At 43.8% G+C, this 20,048-nt stretch overlaps 1 protein-coding gene across 1 annotated transcript in view; it reads right to left on the bottom strand.

Moving 5' to 3' along the window:
• The window catches only part of LOC113440395 (ankyrin repeat domain-containing protein 42), a 29,026-nt gene extending 12,855 nt beyond the window's left edge, over positions 1-16,171 (bottom strand). Inside the window, exons 1-6 of the mRNA XM_087936942.1 lie at positions 16,067-16,171; positions 14,491-14,654; positions 12,009-12,116; positions 10,154-10,273; positions 5,027-5,162; positions 2,883-3,092 (exon numbers count right to left, since the gene is read on the bottom strand). Of these exons, the coding sequence (XP_087793068.1) occupies positions 2,883-3,092; positions 5,027-5,162; positions 10,154-10,273; positions 12,009-12,116; positions 14,491-14,654; positions 16,067-16,094 (766 nt within the window). The 5' untranslated portion in view covers positions 16,095-16,171. The remainder of the gene's footprint in view (positions 1-2,882; positions 3,093-5,026; positions 5,163-10,153; positions 10,274-12,008; positions 12,117-14,490; positions 14,655-16,066) is intronic.
• Between the last annotated feature and the right edge of the window lie 3,877 nt (positions 16,172-20,048).

Here is a 20,048-nt window from a genome sequence, read left to right as displayed (position 1 = left end):
ATGTAAAGGTGGAAGAAGAAGAAGAAGAAGAAGAAGAAGATGAGAAGAAGAAGAAGAAGAAGAAGAAGAAGAAGAAGAAGAAGAAGAAGAAGAAGAAGAAGAAGAAGAAGAAGAAGAAGAAGAAGAAGAAGAAGAAGAAGAAGAAGGGAAGGGGAAGGGGAAGGGAAGGGAAGGGAAGGGAAGGGAAGGGAAGAAGAAGAAGAAGAAGAAGAAGAAGAAGAAGAAGAAGAAGAAGAAGAAGAAGAAGAAGAAGAAGAAGAAGAAGAAGAAGAAGAGAGGGAAGGGAAGGGAAGGGGAAGGGGAAGGGAAGGGAAGAAGAAGAAGAAGAAGAAGAAGAAGAAGAAGAAGAAGAAGAAGAAGAAGAAGAAGAAGAAGAAGAAGAAGAAGAAGAAGAAGAAGAAGAAGAAGAAGAAGAAGAAAGAAGAAGAAGAAGAAGAAGAAGAAGAAGAGGAAGGGAAGGAAGGGAAGGGAAGGAAGAAGAAGAAGAAGAAGAAGAAGAAGAAAGAAGAAGAAGAAGAAGAAGAAGAAGAAGAAGAAGAAGAAGAAGAAGAAGAAGAAGAAGAAGAAGAAGAAGAGGAAGGGGAAGGGAAGGGGAAGGAAGGGAAGGGAAGGGGAAGAAGAAGAAGAAGAAGAAGAAGAAGAAGAAGAAGAAGAAGAAGAAGAAGAAGAGAAGAAGAAGAAGAAGAAGAAGAAGAAGAAGAAGAAGAAGAAGAAGAAGAAGACAACAACCAGGAGCAACCGGGATAAGTAAAGGTAAAGATGTCCTCTGACCCAGTGGTTGCCAACCGGTGGGCTGGGGATCACTGGTGGTCCATGAGAAAATGTTGGTGGTCCACAGAGAAATGTCACCCCCAAAGCAATTAATCCGGGCAGCACAGGAACACAAGGCTGTGCTGCCCACATGGCCTGCAGGAACACAAGGCTTGCATCGCTTGCATTGCGAACAACACGAAGTAATAAGGGGAGGGAGGAAAGAGGGAGGGGAGAACTTGCCCCATATGCCTGGCCTGGCCACCAGGCTGCTTCTTTCTTCTGCTGCTTTTAGCTGCATGCAAGGAAAGCAGCAAAAGTCTTTCTTTTTCTCCTCCAAACTCCACCAAAAATGAGTCTTTGGGACCCTGCAAGGCCTCCTGCTCCAAGAGGCTGCGCCAGCATGACAAGTCTCACAAAGACTCATTTCTGGCGGAGTTTGAAGGAAAGAAAGAAAAGACTTCTGCTGCTTTCCTTGCATGAACAAATAAACAATGATCGATCGGTAGGAAAATGGGGTGGGGAATTTTCCTGCTGACTTTTTGGGGGATTTTCCCAGGGTCTCTGGTCTGCAAGGTGACCTGGTCTGACCAGTTGTGTCCAACTCTAGGGTTGGTGCTTATCTCCATCTCTTAGCTGAGGGACCCAGCCTTGTCCGAAGACACTTCTGTGGTCATGTAGCCTGGCATGACTATATGCCGAGGTGCACAGAGAACACTGTTACTTTCCCACTGAAGTGGTACCTATTTATCTACTTGCATTTGCATGCTTTCAAACTGCACGAGCTGGAGCGAGGAACTGGAGCTCACCCCATTGTGTGGAGCTCAGGTCTCAAACAGTTATAGTGATCATTGGTTTACCATTGGAAGATCTGAAAGACCAGGCCAGGGAGAGATCATCATGGAGAAAAGCTATCTATAAGATTGCTAGAAGTTGATAAATGACTTGATGACATAGAACAGAACAGAATAGGAATTTAGACTAGACTAGACTAGACCAGACCAGACCAGACCAGACCAGACCAGACCAGACTAGACTAGAATATAGTAAAATTAGAATAGAATAAGAGTAGAGTAGAATAGAATAAGAGTAGCATAGAATACAATAGAATTAGAATAGAATAAGAGTAGCGTAAATAGAATCAGAGTAGCATAGCGTAGCATAGAGTAGCATAGCGTAGCATAGAGTAGCATAGCATAGCATAGCGTAGCATAGCACAGCATAGCATAGCATAGAATAATAACTTTATTGAAACTTCGAATGTATACTGATTGGCATACATTAAAATGAAATTTCGTTGCATACAGCTGTCAAAGGGTCACCACCTCCAATATAAACTACATGAACATGACAAAAAATACAAAATTATGTATATACCCATATATATTATGTGGCACAGAGAAACAACACAGTCTAGTTTGGAGATATACATGTACATCCTTGTATACATAATTATAATATAATTATCAACTGGCAGAAATAGTCTGGCAATTGAAATCTAACACACGCATGATGTGAATGGATGAATACATCCAGCATTCAGTGGGAAATGTGATGATCAGATATGATATCGGGGGTGGGGAAGCAGAGTCAGAACAAAAAGGATAATCTGGTAGGCTAGAGAGAATGCTACAACCATTATCTAGGTAGTAGAAGAGAGTATTTATATTCAGATTAACAGAGTTGGAAGGGACCTTGTAGGTCATCTAGTCCAACCCCTCACCCAAGCAGGAGACCCTACACCATTTCTGACAAATGGCAGTCCAGTCTCTTCTTGAAAGCCTCCAGCGATTAAGCTCCCACAACTTCTGAAGGCAACTTCTGTTCCATGGGTTGATTGTTCTCACCGTCAGAACATTTCTCCTTATTTCTAGGTTGAGTGTCTCCTTGTTCAGTTTCCATCCATTATTCCTTGTCTGGCCTTTGTAACTCAGGGTTGAACTGTGGATGCAGTATTCCAGAGGTGTCCTTACTAGGACTTAGTTCTTTGCACTCTTTTCTTTAATTAAAACAAAAACCTGCATCCTGTGTGTTGCAGGTTCTAATAAAAGTGAGAAAACTGCATTTGAGAAGAATAAAAACAAACCTCACAATTTCCCTCCCTTCCACAATTTTGTTCATCATCCACCTACTTTCTTCCTCGTCCAAGGATGAGTCCTCCTCCTCCTCCTCCTCTAGACTGTCCATGTACACCAGGATGCTTTCCTTGTAGAACCTCGTGGCCAGATCCCGTGGGGTCTCACCGTGGTCATTCCGGGCTTTCAAGGCGTGGACCAACGTGGGCATTTTGCTCACCAAATATTTAAAGCAGTGCAGGTGGCCTTCCATGGCAGCCAGGTGAACTACGAGACGATAAGGAAGAGGAGTCACACATTTGAGCTAATCTGACAGTGACAGATGAGCAGAGTTGGAAGGGACCTTGTAGGTCATCTAGTCCAATTCCTCCACCCAAGCAGGAGACCCAACATCACTCTGATAAATGGTAGTCCAATCTCCTCTTGAAAGTCTCAAGTGATGAAGCTCCCACAACTTCCGAAGGCAACTTCTGTTCCATGGGTTGATTGTTCTCACTGTCAGAAAGTTTCTCCTTATTTCCAGGTTGAATCTCTCCTTGATCAGTTTCCACCCATTATTCCTTGTCTGGCCTACAGGCTCTTTAGAAAATAGCTGGACCCCTTCCTCCTCTCTGTGGCAGCCCCTCAAACATTGGAAGATGCTATCATGTCTCCCCTGGTCCTTCTCTTCACTAGACTAGCCAAGCCCAGTTCCTGCAACTGTTCTTCATATGTTTTAGTCTCCAATCCCCTAATCATCCTGGTTGCTCTTCTCTGCATTCCTTCTCAACATCTTTTTTATACTGTGGTGACCAAAACTGGATGCAGGACTCTAGGTATGAACCTACAACCTAATCTGGACCAAACTTTCCCCAAGCTGACATATTTTAGATAAGTTGTGTTAACAACGCAACCTGCTGGGAGTAATCCCACTGCAAAATAAGATACCACATTGTAGAAATCTCTGCAGAGTATCAGAAGCTCTTGTGTGTGTTTGTGTTTGTGTTTGTTTTGTGTGTGAGTGTCTGTCCATCTAAGGGAGATGGGCAGTTAAGATATATGAAGTATAAATAAATAGTCCACTCTGTTGTGTTTCCCCAAAGCTGCCTATGGTTGTGAAAATTGCACCTTAAGAAAGCCAGGCAGGAAGAAAACCGACTTGTCTGAGCTGGGGCCAAACAGAACGGATGAAGCTTCTTGGATGAGAAATGAAATGTCTTCAAGGCAAATCCAAGAACAGGGGTCTCTCAAACTCAAGGTCCGCAGCCAGATTCGGCCCATGGGTTGCTTAGATCTGGCCCACTGAGCCGCTCTGGAAACTGCGAAGGACCGGCCTGAGGTACCTCTGCCACCGGGCACCTCCCCGAAATCCGCTTTCATGATGGAGGGTTGTAGGAGGCTGTCTTGGCCAAAAACAGAGCTTGTAAGGACTGCGTGCGCCCCTCTGAACTTCGCTTTCGCTGGCAGAGGGTTGTAGGAGGCCATCACAGCTGAAAATGGAGGCCATTTTCACCGGCAGAGCGCTTGGGATGCCACAGGCGTTTCCCCCCACCTCAACATGAGTGACTTCAGGCTGGCCATGCCCACCCAGTCATCCAGGCCCTCCCTGCCCCCCCCCCCAAGGTCAAACACAACCCTGATGCCGCCCCTCAATGAAATCAAGTTTGACACCCCTGCCCTTTTGAAAAAGCACCTTTGACACAACCACGATCTGAGTGACTGAGAATCTCCGTGGGCCTCAATGGGATTAGGACTTAACCTGCTAAGTGTGATAAACTCTACCCTAAATGGGGAAAGCTCTTCCTTTCGGAATTTGGAACAGTGTCTTCTGAGCAGTGGCGGGATTCCCAAAATTTTACTACCAAGGTAAAATTTGCGGGTGTGGCTTGATGGGAATGGCTTGGTGGGTGTGGCAAGGGAAGGATATTGCAAAATCCCCATTCTCGCCCCACTCCTGGGGGAAGGTTACTGCGGAGTCCCCATTCCCTTCCCACCCCACTAACCTGCTTTCCAGCTCCATTCTCCTGTCCAGGGCAACCCAAGAAGACCCAGCTGACCAGCTGGGACTCTGGAGGCAGAGAATAGATGGGAGAGGGGCCAGTCAGAGGTGGTATTTGCCGGTTCTCTGAACTACACCAAATTTCTGCTACCGGTTCTCTAGAACCGGTCAGAACCTGCTGAATACCACCTCTGGCATGACTGGGATGTTTCTCCTATCATACCTGGAAGATTTCCATCTTTATCCGCATCGTCTAATGTAGCTCCCCATCGGACAAGAAGCTGGAGGCAGCCTAGCCGGCCGTAGAAGGCAGCATTGTGTATAGGTTTCCAGTCATTCTTATCAGAAGCGTTGACATCCTGGTTGTTATAAATGGAAGGAAGCCAACACAATTTCAGAGGGAGTTGTGTGTGGTAGGTGAAAAGAGTAAACACAGAAGCATTAAAAGATTTGTGTTCCTTGGATTACATGGTTTAGCTGTTTCTTCCTCCTTGGCTTGAGGCACAAAGAACAAGGGCTATATACTAAATTAGAGGAGCGCATTGGCTCAAGAAGCTGAGCTTAGCGATCAGAAAGGTCGGCAGTTCAGCGGTTTGCATCCCTAGCACTGCATAATGGAGTGAGCTCCCGTTACTGGTCCCAGCTTCTGCCAACCTAGCATTTCGAAAGCATGTAAATATGCAAGTAGAAAAATAGGGACCTCTTTGGTGAGAAGGTAACGGTGTTCCGTGCACCTTTGGCATTTAGTCATGCTGGCCACATGACCATGGAGACATCTTCAGACAGCGCTGGCTCTTCGGCTTTGTAACGGATATGAGCACCGCCGCCTAGAGTCGAAAATGACAAGCACAAATGTGCGAGGGGAACCTTTACTGTTATACACTAAGTTGCAGTTCAGAAGATTTACTGCTCAAATCTATATACAAGAACCGAGTCAACTAAAGTTTAATGGATGTCAGGCATATGCCAGAGGCTTGACAGTAGACTATACAAGGAAAATAAATACCATGAAAAGACTAGCCTCTAAGGCATTAGAGGATGAGTATAAAGGACTTGAAAAAGAGCCACAGAAAATGCCACAGAAAAAAAGACATTAAGTTAAAAATGGATGTAATCAAACATAAAATGGGTCTAATAGAAAAAGAAGAATTAGCACAGAAAATCAGAGGTGCTAAACAGAACTATTTTGAAGATGCAAATAAACCAGGTAGATGGTTAGCATATAAATTGAGAAAGGAGAAAGAATCAAGGAAAATATTGCAATTAATAGATGACCAAGGCCAAGTTTGCTATCATAGTAAAGAGAAGAAGGAAATCATTCAAGACTATTATGTACTATACACACAAGAGAATATTGATGAGGAAAGAGTTAAACAGTATTTACAGAATGCTAATTTACCCCAGATACCTAAAGAGATTGAAACAATGTTAGAAAGCAATATAACAATGATGGAGTTAATTGAAGCACTCAAGAAGCAAAATAATGGAAAGGCACCAGGCCCAGATAGACTTCCGGCAGAATTTTACAAAACGGTACAAGAATCGTTGAACCTTCCATTGCTAGAAGTTTCGAATGAGTTATGTTAAAGAAGAAGATACCTAAATCATGGTCAGAAGCTTATATGACACTTGTCCCAAAAGAGGAGGCCGATCCATTACAAATCAAGAACTATAGACCAATTTCCTTACTAAATGCAGATTATAAAATTTTTGCTTCAATATTGGCAGAAAGACTTAAAAAAATACTTAAACAATTTTATCCATCCTGATCAAAATAGATTTCTGCCAAAGAGACAAATTAAAGATAATATGAGAGTAATCTTGGACACTTTGGAATACTACAAGGCACACTCTGAAAAACAAATGGCTTTGATATTTCTAGATGCACAGAAGGCATTTGATAATGTGAATTGGCGATTCATGTTATTACATCTGGAACAGATGGGCTTTGCTAAAAAAATTATTCAAGCAATAGAAGTTATATATCATAAGCAAACGGCAAAGGTAATGATACAGGGAGAACTGACAGACCCTATTGATATAAGAAAAGGAACAAGACAAGGGTGCCCACTATCACCTCTGTTGTTTGTGTTAACTTTGGAAGTGCTAAACAAAAATATTAGAGAAGAAAAGGATATAAAAGGGATGAAAATTAAACAGGAAGAATTTAAGTTGCAAGCATTTGCAGATGATCTGGTTTCCATTTTAGAAGACCCACTAGAAACAGCATCAAAATAGATAGAGGCATGTGGAAAAGTGGCTGGTTTGAAAATAAACAAAGATAAGACAAAGATCTTGACAAAGAATATGCTATCAAGGCAAAAGGAAGAACTGGCAGATCTATTGAAAATTCAGGTAACGAATAAGATTAAATAGTTGGGGATACATCTGACAGCAAGATGCAGTACACTAAAAGAGAATAATTATATCAAACTTAAGCAGCAGATAGCGTTAGATTTGGCGAAATGGGAAAATCTACAACTGTCAAGATGAATATCCTGCCCAGAATGCCAATTAGGCTTGGAAAAGACTATTTTGAAGATTTAAATAAAATTGTGTTGAAATATATATGGCGAGGAAAGAAAGCGAGAATAAAGCTAAAGCTTTTGCAAGATGCGAGTTGTACTACCAAGCTACAAATTTGATGTGGGTTAAGGAATGGATAACATTAAGAAACACTAGATTGTTGACATTAGAAGGACATGCTCTGTTGTTGGGGTGGCATGCTTTTCTATGGTATAAAGGAACTAAATCACAGGGATATTTTAGAAGACATTATATACAGAAGTCTCTGTGGTTAAACTGGGAGTAGACTAAAAGACAATGCTATCTGAAAATTCCAGTCTGGCTATCAACTATTGAAGCATTTTCTTATCCTATAATATATAAAAAGGAACAAACAGTTAGATATGGTGAAATATTGAATGAAAAGGGTGAACTTAGATCTATACAAAAATTAGAGGAACAAGGTTTAAAGATGAATTGGTTTTCATATGTGCAAATACATTCAAGGCATGATAAAGACTCTAAAACAGAAGGTTTCTATGATAAACTGACTGATCTAGATAAGATTTTGACAGGTACTGATGAAAAGGTGATTAAAATATTGTATGGATATTTATTAGAAATTAAACTAGAAGAACAAGTTAAAGAAACAATGATTGCTTGGGGGAAGAATTTTGGATATGGGATTGATCTAGAAAAATGGCAAAAACTGTGGTTTCAAAATTATAAAATGACAATGTCAACAGCATATAAAGAAAATTTGTATAAAATGTTTTACAGGTGGCATTTTCCCCTGACAAGCATAGCAAGAATGTTCAAGAACAAATCAGAAAAATGTTGGAAATGTCATCAGACACCTGGCTCATATTGCCATATGTGGTGGTCTTGTGCGGATTCTAAAAAATATTGGACTAAAATCTACACGTGGTTGAAAAAAAATGACAAAAAAGCATATAGATTTGAAACCAGAGATATTTTTAATGGGAATTTTACCTGAAATATATAGTAAAGAATTGAAATACCTGACTGTAAATGTTTTAACAGTGGCTAGGATTGTATTTGCTTAAAATGGGAAAAATGAGAAAATACCATCACAGGAGGAAATCATTAAGAAAATATTGGAATGTGCTGAAATGAGTAGATTGACATTTGAAATCAGAGAACAAGATGATAAACAATTTTATAAAATCTGGGATCTATTCTATCAATGGTTAGAAAATAAAGCATGGTAATGAAATAGGTAGATTCTTAGAAAATAATAAATATATAGTTATATTCTTTTCTTATTACATCTACAAAACGATTGTAGGATAGATTTGAGATGATAATATGAACTGTCACAAAACAATTTAAGTAAAATATGATTATTCGTAAAACATGAATGAATAAAACTATAGTCAAATGATTGATTAACAATGATATTAATGTATTTAATACTTGATTGAAAATATGAGAATATATGCAATGTAACTGTAATTGAAGACTATGAAAGGGAAGCACAAAACAATTTGTAAACCAACCAGCACACGGAATGTATGTGTATGTGTGTGTGTGTGTGTGTGTGTGTGTATCTTAAAAACCAATAAAAATTTAAAAAAAACTTTAATGGATGTCAGGTAAGGATCAAAGAAATTCAAGAGGGGTTGGGCTTAGACCATTGGTGACAATGTAATGACTCTAGACTGATGACTCGCTTAACTCTATCCCTCAGTTCTGCCTGCTCTTCTCCTATATCTAGCAATATTATCTTCCTCCTTTCTTGCTTAGCTTCTTGGTGACCCTTGGTAACTTTTCTGTGGATTCAAATGAACATCGATCCAAATTTGAATTCCATAGTAAATAACGGCTTCAAATTCTTTTCAGTACTCAGAGGAAACGGTTCCGGTAATCACAGGCAAACCACAAGTGAAAAATGTCTAAGATGAAATTTAAATATTTTCTTGAGAGCTGTTAGCCGGTAAAACAATTAGCCATGGAGTTTTAGTTTTTATGTTTAGTATGTATTTCATTTATCTCTCGAATGATTGACTTTGCAGTTTGGGTAATGTTGTGTGAGAATGACCTTGGTAGATGGGGAGAGGAAGAGATACAGCCCAGGGAAAATTTAGATAAGGAGAAGGGGAGCCCACAACTGACTAATGGGCAGAGAAAAAGAGAAGCCTCCCCCCTAACTTATCAGGCAGTAAAAGAGACAGTGGGAGTTTTCTACCTTCAGGTTTTCAAGATTGGGTTAAAATAACCTTCCGATAAAGTAGGGACCTTGTCGTGTTTCTTGCCTGGTCTACTTTGGAAGCTGACAACAGAACACAAATCATTCTTAGAAATATAACGTGGGAATGTGGGGAAAGAAAAGGATGGAATTTGTCTCTAGCTTGACCTCCTTATATAAGAAGTACGGCTGTCCAGAAGGAGACAATTAAAAGTCAAGACCACAATCATACAATGTGCATTGAAGAGCCTTGGTGGTGCAGTGGTTAGTGTGCAGTACTGCAGGCTACTTCTGCTGACTGCTGGCTGCCTGCAATTTGGTAGTTCGAATCTCACCAGGCTCCAGGTTGACTCAGCTTTCCATCCTTCCGATGTGGGTAAAATGAGGACCCAGATTGTTGGCTATCTCTGTAAACCGCTTAGAGAGGGCTGTAAAAGCACTGTGAAGCGGTATATAAGTCTAAGTGCTATTGCTATATAAAGAGCAGGCTTCCCTTGCATACTTGTGGTGACCATTTTGACTTTTTTGACTGCCCCTGTTGAAGAACAGGCATGCAAATGTTATGGAAAGACTAGGAGCAGGGTGAATTATGCCGATTCCTTTTAGGAATAACGCTAAAAAAATTACATTTCTTACCACTCCGCTCCGGAGTATGGTTTGTAAAGTGAATGAATGTCCGTGGGTCGCTGCCAGATGTGCTGGAGTGCATCCTAAGTCATCTGGGAGTCCTAGATTCACGGCATTGAGATGAAGGGCCTGTGGGATGATCCAGGGTGGGATACAAAAGCAACAAAGTCAACAAAAATAGGTGAAGTCCCTTTAATTCCTTCAACTTGGCTTCAAAGGTCCAATTATCATTGACTGGAGAAAAAACTCCCCCACAAACAGCTGCGAAAAGGAAGAACTTCCATCCAAACTCAAAATACATATAAATTATAAATAGGAAGAAAACAGCACAAACCACACCGAAGAAATGAATGAGACAAGGCAGGATAAGGGCTTGAAGACGTCCACAGATATTGGAATACACACGCTGGGAAGGACACCAGAACTCGGATAAGAATTGAAAGACTAGAATTATTTCATGCTTTGCTTCCAGCACTGGCCCATGTGCAGTCTGTCCTTTTAAACAGTCCACACAGCTGCAGCCCATGAAGGGGATCAGGGCCCTTTCCTCCCCCGTAGGCCACGCCATTCACATTTCTCCCTTATCTGCTCTTCCCTGTGTGGCCTAGGATGAAGAGGGCGTGGGCCTGGGTCTTCCTCTGAATGCCCAGCCGGCCTGTGCCCCAGTTTCCTCCACAACCTCCAGAGCCACATTCCCACTCCCTGTTGGCTGTCCCTTCTCTCCATTGGAATCAGATTCTAACAGGGGCATGACAGCCTGGGAAAATACATAAATATATCTCTTAAACATATGAGCTGGTGAGAACATCTAGCAGCCCTTGGTTAACCTCAGAAAGCTAGACAGGATAAAGGTAAAGGCAAAGGTTTCCCCATCCAATTGCACCTGACTCTAGGGGACAATGCCCATCTCTGTTTCTAGCCAAGCATTGTCCGAATATACTTTCTATGGTCATGTGGCCAGCATGATTAGTCACTGAGGTGCACGGAATGCTGTGACCTTCCCACCGAAGTGGTACCTATTGATCTACTCGCATTTGCTTGCTTTCGAACTACTAGGTGGGCCGGAGCTGGAGCAAGGGACAGGAGTTCACCCTGTCATGTAATGCCCGGGTCTTGAACCCGGGCTGCGAGCTTTCCATCCTTATCCATTTTCAGTTGGCGAGTAGCCCCCATCTTATAATTGAGGTCATCTTGCCAAATAAATAAGTGAATTCATTCTGGAAGTAATGAGAATATGATTTTCGTTGTATTTTTAATGGCGTTAAAGCTTGCAAAGAAGAACTGCCAACAAAACTACTGGATTTCATTTAATCCATTATCATATGGAGAAGAGAACTAAATGAGGGGGGGAAACCCAAATCCTAACAATAAAGAAATTATCGAAACTTCAGTCTCCATCAATATAAATGATAAGAACCGATAAATTTCACCGAAGCAAAGTTTAAAATCTGGTATGGAATCATTCTTCTGAAACTTCAATATCACCAGGCAAGATATGTTCTTCATATATGGACAATCTGAAAATTTTGAGAGTTAACTTAACATCATCTTCAAATCTTTGACCATTAACTTCCTCCCCAAAACCTGGTTTATTACAATATGGCTTTCAAATCCAAACATTTCTCAACCTTGGCGGCTTTAAGAGGAGTGGATTTCAACTCCTAGAATTCCTTAGATAGGATGCTGGCATGTTAAAGTTACCAAGATGGAGAAAAAAATGAAAAAAAATTCCTAGATGACAACTAGGAAATGTACAATACCTGTCCTAGAAACCCACTTGGAACACTAATGTCCTTTCCAAATGAATCCAGGTTTTTAATTAAACCAGTTTAATCCTTAAACTGGGTTAAATGAAGACACTCACCTGCATGCAGGCATCCTGACCTCGAATGGCAGCCAAATGAGCTGCAGTCCAGCCTCTTATGGTCACCGCAGTCTGATCAGCTCCGTGCCAGAGAAGCCAGTGAAGACACTAGCAAATAAGAAATCACGGTTTAGGTTTCTATTGTGGGAAGGAAAATCCATCTGGTTCAATTCCAGGCTGGGAGAAAGACACCGGAAACATGGAGGGTGATTGGAAAGATGGTTTATTGATGAAGCAGAACCGCGTGGGTTTGTGATTGTGGACAGCTGACAAAATGGAGTTGAGGGGAGCGGGGTTTAATAATTTGACCTTTGTATTTTAACTTCCTGTTCCTGGGCAAGAATATGTCCTTTAATATTCTATTAACTATCGTCAGATTCCTCTGGGACCATGTAGCAGTTATGTAGGGGTCATAAAGGTAAATGTTCTCCTCACACATACGTGCTAGTCATTTCCGGCTCTAGAGGGCGGCGCTCATCTCCGTTACAAAGCCGAAGAAGAGCCAGAGCTGTTTGAAGATGTCTCTGTGGTCATGAGGCCGGCATGACTAAACGCCGAAGGTGCATGGAACGCTGTTCCCTTCCCACCAAAGGGGTCCTTATTTTTCTATTTGCATTTTTTACACGCTTTCGAACTGCTAAGTTGGCAGAAGCTGGGACAAGTAACGGGAACTCACTCTGTTACACAGCACGAGGGATTCAAACCGCCAAAGTGTCGACCTTTCTGATCGACAAGCTCAGCGTCTTAGACACTGAGCCACTGCGCCCCTTAGGATACTTATATAGGCTCTGTAGGCAAAAGAGAAAATGCAAGTCCTAGGTGTTTGTATGAGCTAATCTTGTCAACCTTTGGTTCAGTCTTTCTGAATGGATTACCAAATCTGCATTTCTAAAATGGCCTCCTCAGTTTCTGCTTGGGGACAGAGAGACTGGGACTGTTTTGGAATAAGCTGGCCCAATCTTCCTTAATGGACACAAAATATCTACTGGGGGCTATCAGGAAAGACTGAGGCTACTTTCTGCCTTTTTATTTTTAAATATGTTTCTCCATTAGGGAAATATAACATTCGGCCTTTTCAATATTTCCCAAAATATTTCATTCTTCTGGCGGGGTTGGGTGCTGACTTTCTACACCAGGAGTGTCAAACTCAAGGCCTGCAGGCCGGATCCAGTCCATGGGGTGCAAGCAAAGGACTGGCCCCCGGAGCTCTATTTTCACTGGCAGAGGGTTGCAGGAGGCCATCCCAGCTGAAAACGGAGCTCCGGAGTTTGTTTTCACTGGCAGAGAGCTCAGGGCACCAAGGTGCCCCTAGGGGTGGGCTTCAAAATTTTTAGCAACAGGTTCTCTGCCTGGTTGCTGGGTGGGCATGGCCATGGTGGGCGTGGCCTAGTTGGCCTCCTGCACCATGGTTGGGGGAGGGTGTTTTTGCCCTCCCCGGACTCCGGAGGCTTTTCCTGAGTTTCTGGGAGCGTGAAAACAGCCTCCCCAGACTCCAGAGGCTCTCTGAAAGCCTGAAACACACCCGTTTCTGGCCTTCTCGAACTTCTGGGAGGCCCATTTCTTGCCTTCCCTGAGTCTCCACACACACTCTGCACTTACCTGGCATCCAAAATGGGCCATGTGGGGATTCCTGGGATGGGAAGGAGCAGAGTGGGCAGGGCCAGCCAGGAATGAGATTTGGGGGTTCTTCAAATTTCACAGAATCTTAGCTAGAGGTTCTCCCAAACTCCTGCAAACCCCCAGAAACCCACCCCTGGGCGCCTCCCCAACATGAATGACGTCAAGCTGGCCACACCCACTCTGCCTCCCCCCCCACACACACACCGGAGGTCAAACACAACCCTGATGCGGCCCTCAATGAAATCGAGTTTGACACCCCTGTTCTACACTATTACAACCACTATTTGCCATTTCACTGCTTGTGTTGTGGTTCGCCGGCAGCAATCAGGAGGAAGTTCCCGAGAAGCCTGTGCTGGGTGTGAGGGAGAGCAGGAGGATTCATGGAAGAGCAGCACAGGCGACTCGGGAGTAAGAATGCTAATTAACGGTCCCTCCCTCTAGGGAATATAAGCTTGGTTGCAAACGGCTTTTGCCTTTGCAAAAGTCAAAAGTTCGAAGGAGTTCGTGTGATGATTACAGACTCTGATTAATTGGACTAATTGGCTGCAAGCCGTCTGTTATCTACAAAGAGGGTTATTTGTGGAATAAAGCGTGAACGTTTCAGTTTTGGAATTTATCTGTGTTGGCTTTTGGAAACTTCGGCTGGGACAGAACAGTTTGGCAACATCAGTTGTTTTTAACACTACATCGACGGTCCCCCATCCCTGGGCCATGGACCACGGGCCACGTTACCAGGCCATGGCCTATTCGCAACCGGGCCACGTGAGCATCGGGGCTGACACGCCCTTGTCCACTCATTCCCTCATCCATTCCTTTCTTTTCCGTTTGAAAGAACAGAGCGCTATCTCGCATCGTGTCTTACCTCCAAACTCCCAGAATGGGCTGCCCAGTGCAGAGGGGTGAACTTATAGACTGGATCCACCTCATTGACGCTGACGCCAAAGGTCACTATTTCGTCTAGCTGTTTGATGTTCCCTGTTTTGACGGCCTCGTGGATGGTTTTGCACTTTGGTTTTTTGGGCCGTTCTGCAGAAGAGCGAAGGGGCGCCAACTCAGAAAAACAGGATAACAGAGTGGGAAGGGACCTGGGAGGTCTTCTAGTCCAACCCCTTGCTCAAACAGGAGAGCCTATACTACTTCAGACAAATGGCTGCCCAAGCTCTTTTTAAAAACCTCCAGTGATGGAGTACTCACAACTTCTGGTGGCAAGCTGTTCCACTGGTTAATTGTTCTTCCAGGTTGCTTCTTTCCTTGATTAGTTTCCTACCATTGTTTCTTGTCCTGCCTCTTCAGGTGCTTTGGAAAATAAGTTGACCTCTGCTCTTCTTTGTGGCAGCCCCTCAAATACTGGAATATTGATATCCTGCCACCACCACCCCACCCCAGTCCTTCTTTACACTAGTTTTATCACTGTTACTAATGATGGCCCAGTGTGCAGGTCAATGTGATGCTGGAGCTGACCTTATTCCAGAGGAGAGGGAGAGGAGAGGAGAGGAGAGGAAAGGAGAGGGGGAGAGGGAGAAGGGAGGGGAGGAAAGAAGGAGAGGGAGAAGGGAGGAGAAATGTTACTGTCACTTTTTCTGTGTACACACTGGCACACATTACAAAGTCTCAAAAAAAAAAATGTTATGGGCTCAATTGTGGTCAAGGACTACCACTGTATAGTTCCTGCAGATCCACAAAGTTCCTTACGCAAAAATGTTTTAACTCAAAATAGGCCAGAGAAAGAGAGAGAGAGAGAGAGAGAGAGAGAGAGAGAGAGAGAGAGAGGGAGGGAGGGAGGGAGGGAGGAGGAGGAGGAGGAGAGGGAGGGAGAGAGGAAGGAAGGATGGAAAGGAAAGGGAAAGGAAAAAGAAGAAAGAAAGAAAGAAAGAAAGAAAGAAAGAAAGAAAGAAAGAAAGAAAGAAAGAAAGAAAGAAAGAAAGAAAGAAAGAAGGAGGGAGGGAGGAGAGAGGGAGGAGGGAGGGAGGGAGGAGGAAAGGAAAGGAAAGGAAAGGAAGGAAAGGAAAGAAGGAAGGAAAGAAAGAGAGAGAGGGGGAGGGGAGGGGAGCGAGGAAGGAAGGAAAGGAAAGGGAAAGGAAATGAAGGAAAGAAGGAAGGAATGAAAAGAAAGAAAGACAGGGAGAGAGGGAGGGAGGGGAGGAGGAAGAAGGAAGGAAGGAAGGAAGGAAGGAAGGAAGGAAGAAGGAAGGAAGGAAGGAAGGAAGGAAGGAAGGAAGGAAGGAAGGAAGGAAGGAAGGAAGGAAGGAAGAAAGAAAGAAAGAAAGAAAGGGAGGGAAGGAGGGGAGGGGAGAGGAGGGAGGGAGAGAGGGAGGAAGGAAGGAAGGAAAGGCAGAGGAAAGGAAGGAAGGAAGGAAGGAGAGGAAAGAAGGAAGGAGAGAAAAAGGAAAGGGAAAGGGTAGGGAGTAGAGAGAAAGAGGAGGCAAAGCAAATCTCACCCTGTTGGGAGGTGACAGCCGCAGGCATGGTCCAGGGTTCCCCCAAATCTCACAGCTCTTCTCTTTTCCTCTCTGCTTGTTTCTTCTTAGTGCTCCTTTGGCTGCTAGGAGGTTGCTATGGAAACTCTGTACACTTCCTGCGATGCTCTGTCGGCCATGTTCTCTCCTGGCAGATGGACCGGAAAGCCTCCAGGCACGGAAGACCTGGAGATCTTGAATAAAGCAACTTGGACCTCGGTCTTGAGTCAAGCTACCAGCCACTCGGCTTTCTTTTCTTTTCCCTTTTAAAACAATATCTCCTCCATTCCGGGAAACTTGATTTAAATCATAATAATAAGGATTCTGCGTGCATCACTGCAGCTCAGTTTGCAAAACGTACATTTAGCCAACACAGGGATTTAAGTTTAGTGTGTTGTGAGAAGGGGATAACCATACAGGTAGCCCTCGACATACAACAGTTCATTTAGTGACCGTTCGAAGTTACAGCGGCACTGGGGAAAAAAAGACTTGTGACCATGTTTCACACTTATGACCGTTGCAGCATTCCCATGGTCAGGTGATCCAAATTCAAAATTCAGGTGCTTGGCATCTGACTCCTATTTACAACGGTCGCAGTGTCCCCGGGAGTCACGAGTCCCCTTTTTGCTACCTTTTGGCAAGCAAAGTCAATGGGGAAGCCAGATTCACTTAACAACTGTGTTACTAATTGAAGAACTGCTGTGATTCACTTAACGAACGTTAGCCAGAGAAGTCATAAAGTGGGGCAAAACTCGTGTCACAAATTTCTCGCTCAAAACCATAAATGTTGGGCTCGATGTTTGCGGTCGTATGTTGAGGACTAATGGGAACTTGATTTACGGGCAAAATAAACTGAAGCTTTGTTCAGGCTATTCTTTAGAGTACAAGATCTGACTTAACGGAGACTTTAGGGTCTTCGTTAAGACGGCCAATTCTGAAAGTACCCGCAAACAGTGGTGGGATTCAAAAAAATTTTACTAGCGGTTCTGTGGGCATGGCTTGGCGGGTATGGCTTGGTTTAGAGGGCGTGGCTTAGTGGGCATGGCAGGGGAAGGATACTGCAAAATCCCCATTCCCTCCCCACCCCACTAACCTGCTTTCCAGCTCCGTTCTCCTGTGCAGGGCAACCAAAGAAGACCCAACCAATCAGCTGGGACTTGGGAGGCGGAGAATAGATGGGGGCGGGGCCAGTCAGAGGTGTGATGTGCTGGTTCTGCGAACAACTCAAAATTTCCACTACCGGTTCTCCAGAACTGGTCAGAACCGACTGAATACCACCTCTGCCCACAAAGTTTGCAGTCTCAAAAATTGGGATTATAGCAATGTACTTTTCATGGGGCAGCCCTTGATGTAGATCTGATATCAGCCCTGAAGTGGCCATTTTTCTTTTGTTAGTTTTTTTTCTAGGGAGGTTTCTCTTCACACTGCTTCAGGGCTGACACAGCCTGGAGCGAAGGCGCCAGGGCAGTGGGGTATAGACATAACTGCAGTGCTGTAGCCTAAATAAAATTCTTTCCTGTGGGAACCAAGGACGCTCGTGCAGGTGTCCAAAGGGTGGAAACTGAGGTCACCTAGCAACTGGGCTGTATGCTGATTGGACCATGTGACTTGGAGTCTCTGGGAGGGAAGTGACAAAGTTTGACTTTTCATTGGGGGAAAAACCAGTGACACCTCAGAGCCAGTTTTCCAGGAATATGCCAATTTGATATGTCCCAATAAAACATGTTCTTTGAGGAATTTGCCTGCTTCGGAGTTCTTATTGAATGGGATGTATTACTTGGAACCTTAACATCTGGTCTAATCTGATCTGGTCCCACAAGATTAGTGAATGGGCCACCCTTGGTGTCCATTAAAATGTCCCATTGCTAATTGGAGGTTGCCTGGTGAACTGAATTCAAAGTGCTCACACTGGGAAAAAAAATCTTATGGACCGTGTTTTTCAGACTATAAGACGCACCTAGGTTTGGAGGAGGAAAACAAGAAAAAAATAGTTTTTGGCCTCCGCACGTCCCTTTTGCCCTCCCTGGCATCCAGAAACGCTCTGCAGGCCAAAAATGGAGGCGAAAAACGGGCCATGCAGAGGGTTCAGGAGGCCAAAAACAGGCCTGTGTTCACTCTATAAGACACACCAACGTTTCCACCCACATTTTTTGTGGGGGGGAAAGTGTGCCTTATAGTCCGAAAAATACGGTATTTTGTTTACCACGTTGACGGATAGTCTTCAATTTACAATAGTTCAGTGACCGTTCGAAGTTACGACGGCACTGGAAAAGTGACTTTTTTTTCACTTAACCACCGTTGCAGCATCCTCTGAGGTCACGTGATCAAAATTCGGCCTTGCACGTTGTTATTTGTGACAGTTGCCAGGGTCGCGCGATCGCTTCTTGTGACAAGCAGAGTCAACGGGGAAGCCAGATTCACTTAATGACTGTGTTCCTAATGCAAGAACGGCAAGGTTGGGCTTAAAAACAGGGTAATGATGGATCGTAAAATGGGGCAAAATTTACCTCACAACCACCTCACTCGGCTACGGAAATGTTGGGTTTAATTTTGGTTAAGTCAAAAGCTACTGTTACAAGCCATTTCCACACAGCCCATTCTGCATTATTTTACAGATTCCCCATCAACAATCTACTTTTCTTTGTGGCTGAACCCGTAGTAGAGAATCGCCATTGGAAGTGAAGCAAGCCCCGCCACCCCACTAGTCAGAAAGGGGTTACCAAGTCTATTAGTTTAGTTGCAGTTCAGAGCTCCCCGTTCTTTGCTTAATGAGAAAATTTTAGTTCTTTTCCCTAAAGTAGACTTACAACTTGGAAATGTTACTACTTTACAATAGCGGGCCTCAAACATTTGCGTATCAGGGGCCAGTTCCGCGGAGGGTTTTCCGTGGACCAGAGGGGTCGTGGTTTCATGTGCTGCCTGCATCCCACGGATGAGACTTTGCGTGTTTGCATGGCCCGGTTACTAGCATGTCACGGGCCTGGTGCCAGTCCACAGATCACAGGTTGGTGACCCGTTTTAGAAAACCAGATATGCTTGGCCTAAAGAAGAAAAGGATTAGGGGTGACATGCTAGCTGTCAGGGTTCCGACGATTGCCCTAATTAAATCATGAGCCTCAAAACAAGCTTCGAAAGAATTCAAAAGATTAGGAGCAACATGTCCAGCACTAACCCATATGAAACCAACTCTGAGACATGTTATTTACTATCACCTATGATGCTGTTTTCCCCCACCCTCCCGTGTGTGTCATATATCAGATTCTCCAATGAAACACATTCACAGGCTGGGTGTCATCAATCACATTCTCCAATGAAAGATTTTCGGAGGCAGAAGATCCAGTAGCCTAGGCTACAGTCTCCACAAGATAAGTATGGAATGTGTTTCCGGCCTTCATCTGCCCCACTGCTGTCAGGCCTTTCCCCCTTTCTGATGTCAACTCAGAAACAGCATAGGAGTGATTTACGAGTTGACATCCACTCCTTGAGGGGCTGTCCCAGAGAAGGGTCAACTTATTCTCCATAGCACCCAAGGGCAGGTCAAGAGGTAATGGGTGGAAGCTCCTCAGAGGGAGACCCAATCTGGAAATAAGGAGGAATTTCCTGACAGGTGAGAACAATTAATCTATGGAACAGAGTGCCTCCTGGACTTGCGGGTGCTCCCATTTCTGGAGAAAGAATTGGACAGCCATTTGTCTGGGATGGAATAAGGTCTCCTGAATTAAACCTTAAACCCTTAAATAGAAATGATCCTTGGCTCCATCGGTTGAGAAAGCTAGTTTTATTTAGGGGTTTAAGTTGTGGCAGGTGAGGTCACTTGTGAGGTCCCTTCCAGTCCAGATTCTGTGAATAACATTCAACCAACCAACCAATGCACCCCCATCCAATTCACTTAACTTCAAGGCCCCAGTTGTAATTTGTATGCTAGGTAGCAAGTTGGACGTCTCCAAACCCACCCATGAAATAA

This window comes from Pseudonaja textilis, chromosome 7, assembly GCF_049901715.1.
Source record: "Pseudonaja textilis isolate UNSWEBS1 chromosome 7, rPseTex1.2, whole genome shotgun sequence".
Taxonomy (NCBI): domain Eukaryota; kingdom Metazoa; phylum Chordata; class Lepidosauria; order Squamata; family Elapidae; genus Pseudonaja; species Pseudonaja textilis.
The sequence above is the reverse complement of the archived record's forward strand: the minus strand, read 5'-3'. Positions and strand labels throughout refer to the sequence as shown.